At 39.0% G+C, this 10,540-nt stretch overlaps 1 protein-coding gene across 1 annotated transcript; it reads right to left on the bottom strand.

Annotated features, from left to right (window-relative positions):
- Positions 1-2,692: 2,692 nt before the first annotated feature.
- LOC128639277 (mitogen-activated protein kinase 7-like) lies at positions 2,693-6,041 on the bottom strand. The gene has a single exon (XM_053691583.1). The coding sequence runs from the start codon at positions 5,964-5,966 to the stop codon at positions 3,180-3,182; it is 2,787 nt and encodes a 928-aa protein (XP_053547558.1). The 5' UTR covers positions 5,967-6,041; the 3' UTR covers positions 2,693-3,179.
- Between the last annotated feature and the right edge of the window lie 4,499 nt (positions 6,042-10,540).

The following is a 10,540-nucleotide window of genomic DNA, read 5'->3' on the forward strand; positions in this document are numbered from 1 at the left end:
CTTTTAACTTGTAATACACACGCTACTTCTGATACTCTCAAACAGTCATGATAAACCTGATATCGCTCGCGCACAACAGTTAGTATGCCACTCGTAATCTGGCCCACTGTTAGCACTTATTCCCACAGAAGTTAAAGTATAGAAATGGTATGGGGCCTCTCTTTCTTGTTCATGCTTGGCATATAAAAAATGCTGTACCTCATTACACTAAATATTGATAAGTCCAGGAATTTCATGGTGTCACCATTTCAGTGTCACGCTTTATAATAAGTATGCCAAAAATTTTTTTTTTTTTTTTAAATCTTTACATTACAGAAGTTATTGTAGTCCAAAGCAATAACAATTGAGTGAATATTACAAGTTGCTGTTTATTTTTTTAATTCAAAGCTTTAATTCACCCAATATTTATATAGTGTAACCTGTGGCATTCAATGGCAATCAGTACTTAGTATTATAAGTTGTGAGTTAAGCCTTACGCTTGTGCACAATTCAAAATATTGCTTAATATTGGTATTAAATACTTAATATAAGTATTAATGTTTGGTATTGCGCATTCAAATACACTTTAAAATGCTTTAAAAAAATAGAATGGAAGTGATTGAAGGCTTAATAAATGTGAATCAAAAGACAAATATTAAAAAAAAATGTTTTGAGGAAAGGTTAAAGAGTTGTCTGGGTGTGTGTGTATCTGTGTGCCTGTGTGTGTCTGTGTGTGTGTCTATATGTATGTGTGTGGGTGTCTGTGTGGGTGTCAATATGTATGTGTGTGGGTGTCTGTGTGTCCATATGTATGTGTGTGTGTGTGTATGTGTGTGTGTCTATATGTTTGTGTGTGGGTGTCTGTGTGTGTGTCTGTGTGTATGTATGTGTGTGTATATGCAGTAGCAGACCTACTCAACTGAGGGCCCTGGTGCAAAACTTGTTTTGGGCCCCCAAAAGGTAATGAGCAATAAAAATAATATAAATGATGTTCTGTATTATGATTTTTATGATAGACAGAACCCACACTAATAAAATGCTACCCTGTATTAGGAAACTTTTGTATTTCAGATAGAGCATACAATTTTAGGCAGCTTTCAAGTTTACTTCTATTATCGAATTTGCTTCATTTTTGGTATCCTTCATTGAGAGAGCATCAATACATTACTGAGAGCTAGCTGAACACACATGTGAGCCAATGACAAGAGCAACTAGCTTCCAATAGTGTTTTTCTGCTCCTATGCCTACCTAAATATGCTTTTCAGCAAAGGGATCCAAGAGAATGAAACAAATTATATAATTGAAGTAAATAGGAAAAGTTGTCTAAAATTGTATGCTCTATTTGAATAATTTAAAGGGACACTGAACCCAAATTTTTTATTTCGTGATTCAGATAGAACATGCAATTTTTTTTTTTTTTTTGTTCAGTGATACAGAACATGTGAGCAGTGCAGGATACAGTGATACAGAACATGTGAGCAGTGCAGGATACAGTGAGTGTGGCAGAAGATGTGTGCAGGATACAGAGGTACAGTACATGTGGCAGGAGAGGTGTGCAGGATACAGAGGTACAGAACATGTGAGCAGTGCAGGATACAGTGTACAGTACGTGTGAGCAGTGCAGGATACAGTGTACAGTACGTGTGAGCAGTGCAGGATACAGTGAAAGTGGTAGTAGATGTGTGAAGGATACAGCATACAGGAAAAGTGATCAGTGCAGGATACAGTGAGTGTGGCAGTAGATGTGTGAAGGATACAGTGTACAGAACACGTGAGCAGTGCAGGATACAGTGAGTGTGGCAGTAGATGTGTGCAGAATATAGTGTTCTGCACGCTGTATCCTGCACTGCTTACTTGTTCTGTATGCTGTATCCTGCACTGCTCACATGTACACTATATTCTTCACACATCTACTGCCACATTCACTGTATCCTGCACTGCTCACGTGTTCTGTACGCTGTATCCTGCACTGCTTACATGTTCTGTATCCTGCACTGCTCACATGTACACTATATTCTGCACACATCTACTGCCACACTCACTGTATCCTCCACTGCTCACGTGTTCTGTACGCTGTATCCTGCACTGCTTACGTTTTCTGTATCCTGCACTGCTACAGGATACAGCGTACAGAACACGTGAGCAGTGCAGGATACAGTGAATGTGGCAGTAGATGTGTGCAGAATATAGTGTACATGTGAGCATTGCAGGATACAGAACACGTAAGCAGTGCAGGATACAGCGTACAGAACACGTGAGCAGTGCAGGATACAGTGAATGTGGCAGTAGATGTGTGAAGAATATAGTGTACATGTGAGCAGTGCAGGATACAGCATACAGAACAAGTAAGCAGTGCAGGATACAGCGTACAGAACACGTAAGCAGTGCAGGATACAGTGAGTGTGGCGGTAGATGTGTGCAGGATACAGGTTATGTGAGCAGTGCAGGATACAGTGGTACAGGTTTTGTGAGCAGTGCAGGATACAGTGGTACAGGTTATGTGAGCAGTGCAAGATACAGTGTACAGTACGTGTGAGCAGTGCAAGATACAGTGTACAGTACGTGTGAGCAGTGCAGGATAGTGTACAGGTTATGTGAGCAGTGCAAGATACAGTGTACAGTACGTGTGAGCAGTGCTAGATACAGTGTACAGTACGTGTGAGAAGTGCAAGATACAGTGTACAGTACGTGTGAGCAGTGCAAGATACAGTGGTACAGGTTATGTGAGCAGTGCAAGATACAGTGTACAGGTTATGTGAGCAGTGCAAGATACAGTGTACAGTACGTGTGAGCAGTGCAGGATACAGAACACGTGAACAGTGCGTGTGGCAATACATGTGAGTAGTGTAGGTGATTCATGAAGGATGCTGTATGTGCAATGTCCCTGTTATTTCCTCTGTACTGATGGTCATGATGCAATGACAGATGCAGAAGTGGAAGGTGACAACAGAAAAAACCCCATCTACTGTTGCACTCGAAGCCTTATAGAAAAACATTCAGATCCCGGTAGCCATTTGATCTGAGTCATTTCAGGCTTCTATAACACTGTCTTTCTGCCCTTGCATAGCTGTGGTAATAGAAGTGAGGCCTTATCTTCTGGGGGAGTTCTGGGACCACCTGTGAGTCTGTAACGCAGCTTAGCAAGCCAAGCCCTGTCTGTCTTATGATCTCACAGGCAGTGCTCACTCTCAGGCTTGTCTTCATGTATCATGGAGGTCCGGCAAGTCGGAAATGATCATTGGAGACCCCAGCTGAAGGTCGTCTTGTAGCGACGCCAAATCTGCAGGGTTCATGTTGTGAACTTCCAGCCAATCCGCTAACAGTGAGGCCGACAGAGGAGCAGAGTCTACCAAGCTGTCGCAATTATCTGACGCCATCTCAAAAGACTGGTTGAGAAACTCCTCCAGATCAAATCCCACTCCATACCCAGCGCCACTTCCTTTAGGGGTGACAGAGAAGACGGGCGGCAGAAGGTCTTCCACCTGGGATTTTGAGAGCTGCTGTGTCACCAAATTGATATCTGGAGAGATGGTGCTGGAAGTATCAGCAGTACTGAAGGTTGTGGGCGGGAGTGGTGTAAGATCACATGGTTTGGCATCTTCCTGACCCCGGCAGTTTACCCCGCTGGTATACGTCAGCACTCCCTGTGGTTGCTCTAGACTGGTGGGATTACGCAGGAACAGAGATGAATCCACACTTAGTGCCTCTCGCTTGCCATCCCTTGCACCTGGCCAGCTCTCCTGTTGTCCACAACTAGACCAGGTCGGGTTAAGTCCTGAAGAGGTGGAAAACTGGTTTGGATGCACTTGACCTCTGTTAATGAACTTGACATCAGAAGGAAGCTGCGCAGTTACTGGTAGAGGCTCTGGCTTAGGAGGAGCCAATACCACAGGTGCAATCTGAAAAGCTCCAGTGGTGGGTGGGACGTATTGGAGCAGAGAGGGCACTTGGCAAGGGTTTAGGCACCTTGGCATGAGTTGGATGTTGGTTGTTACTGTTGGGGCAGTAATGGTTCCATTCTGCTGACTTCTAACTTCTGCTATAGGAGTCATGTTGGGCACATTAAAAACTGGTTGTGACATAGGTTGAGTCCTTTTGCAGAGGTCAGGAGCCTGTGCCGGCTGAGGAATGTGGTTTGACAAAGTTGTTTTCTGGCTGGTGGGCACAGGGGGATAGTGCTGAGTCTGGTCAATCATTCGATTCCACCTCTCCAACAAGTTTTTATCATTCTCGCTCAGCACCAATCCCCCAAAACCCTCTGTCTTCTTCACATCCCGACGCTCTCTCTCTTTCTGCTTCTTCTCCCTCTCTCTAGCACGTTCTAGGCGCCTTTTTTGCTGCTCCTCCCGCTCTCGCTGACGATCCTGAGCAGTTATGGCCTTCCATGTTTCTGGAGACTCTGTTATGGAGCTGGGGGCATCTTTGCTCCTGTTTCGCTGCGATGACCGTATAATGGCGGCAATTAGCGCTGCTTTGGTATCATTTGAGATGGCTCCTTCCTTTTTTGGCACAGGTTCAGGGTCTGCTTTCACCACTGGGACATCCTCTTTAGTCTTTTCGTATTCCCCATGTGCCTCTGTCTCGGCACTATCTACAGGAGAGGTCAGATCAATGGTCTCCGTTTTCTGTGGAGCTATGGGAGACTCCATCAGAAAGTCCACCCTTTCCCTGGCTGAGTTGGCACTTGGCATGTCCACATCTAATTGTGTTGGAGGGGGGAGAGGAGGCGAATGAAAGTCACTCTCCTGAACAACATCACCAACAGATCCCTCAATAGCTGGCGTTAGTGCAGGCTTAAAGCTGATTTGACGTCTGATTCCCTCTCGCCTGCGATGGAAGTTGTCTATTTCAGAAACTATTGCCTCTTTAATCTGCTCTTTGGTCAAAATCTTCTTGTCAAAATCAAAATCAAAGGCTGGGACACACTCTGGTTCATCATCAGGATCATGATACTTGGACAGGAAAGGATGGCGAAGAGCCTCTCGCACCGAAATCCGTTCCCGTGGGTCAAATCTCAACATTTTGGACAACAGGTCCAGGGCTTTTCGGTCAGCCTGTGGGTACAAGCTGGTCCAGGGCACAGATTGGCGTGAGGGAAGACTCTGGATGTACGCTCGCACTCTCTCTGCCCCAATCGCTCTGATTACCTGGGTGGAAGGTGTACCCAGAACAGTCATGATAAGTTGTAGCTGGTGGATGTAATTCTTCCCTGGGAAGAGTTGCTTTCGCCCTAACATTTCTGCGAAAATACATCCCACAGACCACATGTCAATAGCCTGTGTATACTCGTGGAGAGACAGCATGAGCTCTGGGGCTCGATACCAGCGAGTGGCTACATATTCAGTCATAAAATACTTGTACTCATCAGGTTTGGTACAAAGTCCCCTAGCCATCCCAAAGTCCCCAATCTTCAGCTCACAGTTCTCATTGATGAGGAGGTTGCTGGGTTTCAGGTCGCAGTGGAGGACATTTGCCGAATGAATGTACTTCAACCCACGCAGCAGCTGGTAAAGGAAGTATCGGGCATGTTCTAGTGTGAGAGGTTGTGAAGAGTGAATGATCTGATGTAGATCACTCTCCATGAGATCAAGAACCACATACACAGATTTAAAGTCAGAGTAGGATATAACCGGCTTTAGGATGTCTTTAATAGCGATGATGTTGTCGTGGTTGAAGTGCTTGAGAATCTTTAGCTCCCGCAGGGTGCGCTTTGCGTTTGTCACCACATCAAAGGCATTTGGGATTTTCTTAATGGCGACCTTTTGACCGGTGTCTTTTCTCTGAGCAGATGACACCACCCCATATGCTCCAGTCCCAATTGTCTCAATAATATCATATTCATCTCCAACTTCAAAATTAATGTCAAAGGAACGCTCCTTGAGGATGGCGAAATTCTTGGCAGTGGTGGAAGTGCAGTGCGCTTTCTCTAATGTAGAGTGTGTACCATCTCGCTTCTCCTCCTCTTGATCCGTAATCAACTCCGCCATAGCTGTAGGCTGGAGGTCACATTCATCACCGGAGCCTCTTCCTGTCACAGACACCACAAGCCGCCCAGAGCACTGATCTACACGGTTCCAGCTCAGCTAAGGAACTAGCTATAGCACAGACTGAGGTACGGTGGCCTCATGTGGCCAAATTTACTCACAACTAGTTGCAACTCTCCTGTCAGAACATGCAATTTTAAGCAATTTTCTAATTTACTCCTATTATCAATTTTTCTTCATTCTCTTGCTATCTTTATTTGAAAAAGAAAGGCATCTAAGCTTTTTTTAGGTTCAGAACTCTGGACAGCAGTTTTTTATTGGTGTATGAATTTATCCACCAATCCGCAAGGACAACCCAGGTTGTTCACAAAAAATGGGCCGGCTTCTAAACTTACATTCTTGCATTTCAAATAAAGATACCAAGACAATGAAGAAAATTTGATAATAGGAGCAAATTATAAAGTTGCTTAAAATGTCATGCTCTATCTGAATCACAAAAGAAAAAAAATTGGGTTCAGTGTCCCTTTAAGAAAAAAATTGTGTTTCATGTCCCTTTAAGTACGTTCTCGCCAAATGTGTGTACTGTACGCTTTATCATTTTTATGCACGAGTTGCAACATACTAAAAATTAACAGAAAACACTTCATAAATCCAAAGATTTTTTATTGTTTTTAGAAAAGTGGTCTAATAAAATGGTAGAACTATAATTGTTTAGATTTTTAAGTTAAAAAAACTCACACACTTTTATCAATGCTGTTTCACAACGTTTTCATAAGCAAAAAACTATTTTGCAATTGTGTATGGTATTTATTTGACTTATGAAGTATACATAAAATAAAGGATATTTTAAATACATCTTCTAACAAAGCATTGTGTGGTTTTACACTAAAAAAAAGCTTACAATCATGTTTAACTGTAGGAGACAGCGAATTGGTAAAATTTTGCTCAACACATAGGTGAGAAATGGCTTGGCATAAAATGGGTTAATGTTTCCATCTCCCTCAAAATAGTAAAAGTAAGTTATGATCACATAAAAAAGGAAGAATCATCTCTGGTATAAATCTTCATTTGGCTTTCCTGACAGATAGATGATATTGACAATCTGAATCATACAGAAGTGGAAATCTAAGTAGAACAATATAAATTTTATTTAACTTTTTATATGTAATCCTTTTCTGAATGATCATGTTCTAAGTTATCTATAGCTGTAATGATACTGTTATGTTACATTTTGCCTCTGGCAGTAGAGATAAGACTCAGGAGAGATTATTTTTTTTGGACCAAATTATTTCAATCAACTGCCTTTCTAACTGGACTTGTTAATTTCTCATTAAAAGCTTCTTCCATAAAAAAAAAAAAAAAAAAAAAATCTCATGTGACTAATGGAATCTTTTGCTCTTCATGTTACCTACATGCAAACAATTATTTACTAAAAAATAAATCTATAAAGTTGAACATTCCATTTTTGCAAATTTTTAAAAAGACAGTATACTATTTATCAATTTTATAACTGAACAACTATAAATTGTATCTTCTAAATATTTGGTACTGCTTTTTATGTCTAGATAAGCATATTGTCTTCCATTCTGTTGCTTCAGATTGAGGAAATAGGATTTTGGTCAGAATGCTATAGCAGATGTAGATTTATTGATTATGTCAAGATAAGAGCGGTCAGGGTCACTGAACTGCTTTACATTCTTCCTATCAGCTTCAGCAATATTGATTGCTCTCCTTATAAAAACCTCCTTGGATTTAGTGTCTAGTAATTACATAGATATTTAGATAGAGATGTAACAATATGGGAACAGACACATGCAGACACTAGAATTCTGCCTTTTTACACCGTTATTGTACTCATATCCATTTGTTTGAATACATATTTCTACAATGTCAGATTATAAAGCAACATATTGTATTGGGAAAACCAGAAACATCCATCAAACAGAAGTCCCTTTTGTTGACTATATTTAGAAAGGGCATCCCCAAATGTGAAAAAGGGGAGTAATATTTGTAGAAATATCAGTTTACTTGAAAGTTGGAGTAGAGGAATTTTATAAGCAAACAAAACAAAGATTTTTTTGTCCAATAATAATCTCCATTTTGAACTTGAGATATACCTTAGATATTGTATTCATATGTTATGAATGTTTATCTATCTATCTATCTATCACATATCTATCATCTAACTATCTAATAGCTAGCTAACTATTTATCATTTGTCAATGTATCTATCTCTGTCTACAATCTATCAATCAGAAAATGTATTTTTCTGGGTATTCTATCATCTATCTATCTGTCTGTCTATGTTTAACAATTTGTCTATCTAGCTAAAAGCTAGCTAAAAATGATTAGTTGTCTATGTATTTATCTCTATCTACTATCTATCAGTAAATGTATTTGTGTATCCATTATCTGTCTATCTATCTGTCTGTCTATCTATCTATTTAATTCTATATATCTATTTCTATAGAACTATTTCTATCTATCTACCTAATAAAATTTCATAAAATGTTTGCATAAACCTTCATACATGATTACTTGAATGATATTGTAGTTAATTAATGTTTTAATACTTAAATTTATATTAATTAGCTCTAGCATCAAGTCCATATTAAATATTTCTGAAATAATGAAATATCAACAAATATTTAATATGCATCCACAAACTGACACAATGACATATAGATTTACTTTATGTAAATTAAAAACAAATATTGCAATTAATGAATGATTGCTAAATGCTACATGTTCATTGTTTATTTTATATGCTAACTAAATGCAAATGAAAATGGCAATTTTAATTAGATTATGATTTGTGAGATAGATTTACACTTAGTAGGTAATTGTACAGAGGGTTATATCTAGTGTAATTCTTATGAGGGTTGGAAAATCTCTTGGTTAAATCACAAAACACAGACTCCTTGTTCTCAGTTGTCACAGTCTACAAGCATCTTTTGACAGGTTTATGACACATTGCTCTTCCATCAGGTTCTCTTCAATTGTGGAATGACAAGTCTATTTTGTGGCAATGTGAAATGAACCAAACACTGCTACTGCTGTCTCATGTCTTATAATGGAAGGTTCACAGCATGGACAAAAGGGAATATTTCAAGGCAAGAGGGGGGGGGGGCACTTTGAGCTAGACTCAATTTCTAGCTTTAATCAATCTAATATATAATAAATTGAAACTATTATTCCTTATGTTTTAATGTAAATGTGAGGCATGTTTTACCTTATAATAACATTGTCATAATCACTGCCATATTATTATTATTATTATTATTATAATTATTAAATTATATTATACATTTTGACAATGAACATTTTAGCCTTTAAAAATAATAAAGACAAATATTAAACAGTCTTTTATCAGCGATACTTAAGACTTATGAGAGAAAAGAGATGAGATCCTGATTTTTTTTTTCATGTTTAAAAATGTCACTGATAGAACCTACAAAAATGATACCCATTTTAGTATAAATAAATGGATCTGTCTTTATCAGTAACTATCACTATATACTATGCTTTTATAGGTGTTTAGATTGAGGACAGTCCTATGAGTTAATATTTGATCATTAAAAATAAACAAATTGAATACCACTATGTTAGGCATTGGTAAGCTGCTGACGTCCTTTTATTGTGCTTTGTATTTATAGAAACACATATGCAGTAGATTACTTGATGGAGCAGATTTGCAAAACATCTGCCTTCACATGCTTAACCATCTGCACATTGTTTGCATCCTTTCAGCTGCATCTATCTGTTGTCCATTCTATATTATCCTCTGTGTGATCACTGCAGAATATGCTGGAGCTTTTTAAGTAATTATAATACTTTTATTACTAATAATAATAATGATAATAATAACAATAATTACATTTTATACCATACATTTGATGTAAAGGATCAGCTAGTGTAATTATAAAATCTTCCTAATTTAGATAATTTATTATTTAAATAATGCCTGCTTGTTTCTAGGTTTTAACTCCTGAAACATGTTAAATACAATTAAAACTGTGCAATGCATTGCAACTAAGGAGCAATATATAGCCAATGAGCCAACTAGGAGTGTCACATGAGCACATCTACATCATAAGTTTAACAGGAGCTACAGTAGATATTAATTAAATAATTAGAGCAGGTGTCGATAACTTACATCCCTCATGACGCATTATGCCCGCCACCGGTAAATTTTTGACCCCTCAGTGCTCATGATAATTTCAAGGGCACCCAGCCTACGAACATCCTAAATAAGACAAGTGCATCTTATTTAGCTAAAGAAGGGACACTATCTAGGAAGTGATGCACGGCCTTTCTGCTGGTATTTCAGCCAATGCGTGCATGATAGGCAGGAATAGCCCACACCTGTCCATGAAACATCTTTTGAGTCAATTGGCCAATTACTTTTGGTCCCTTGAAAGAAGGGGCTACATATTAAAGAGCTGTAATTCCTACACCCTGCCTTCAATTTGGATGTGAATACCCTCAAATTAGTGCTGAGAGACTGCACTTTAAAGGGATAGTAAAGTCTAAATTACACTTTCATGATTCAGATAGGGCATTTCATTTTAAACAAC

Source organism: Bombina bombina, chromosome 1, assembly GCF_027579735.1.
Source record: "Bombina bombina isolate aBomBom1 chromosome 1, aBomBom1.pri, whole genome shotgun sequence".
Lineage (NCBI taxonomy): Eukaryota > Metazoa > Chordata > Amphibia > Anura > Bombinatoridae > Bombina > Bombina bombina.

What these genes read in the sequence shown, in the direction of transcription:
- LOC128639277 (XM_053691583.1), bottom strand. Translation starts at nt 5,966, where the DNA reads ATGGCGGAGTTGATTACGGATCAAGAGGAGGAGAAGCGAGATGGTACA.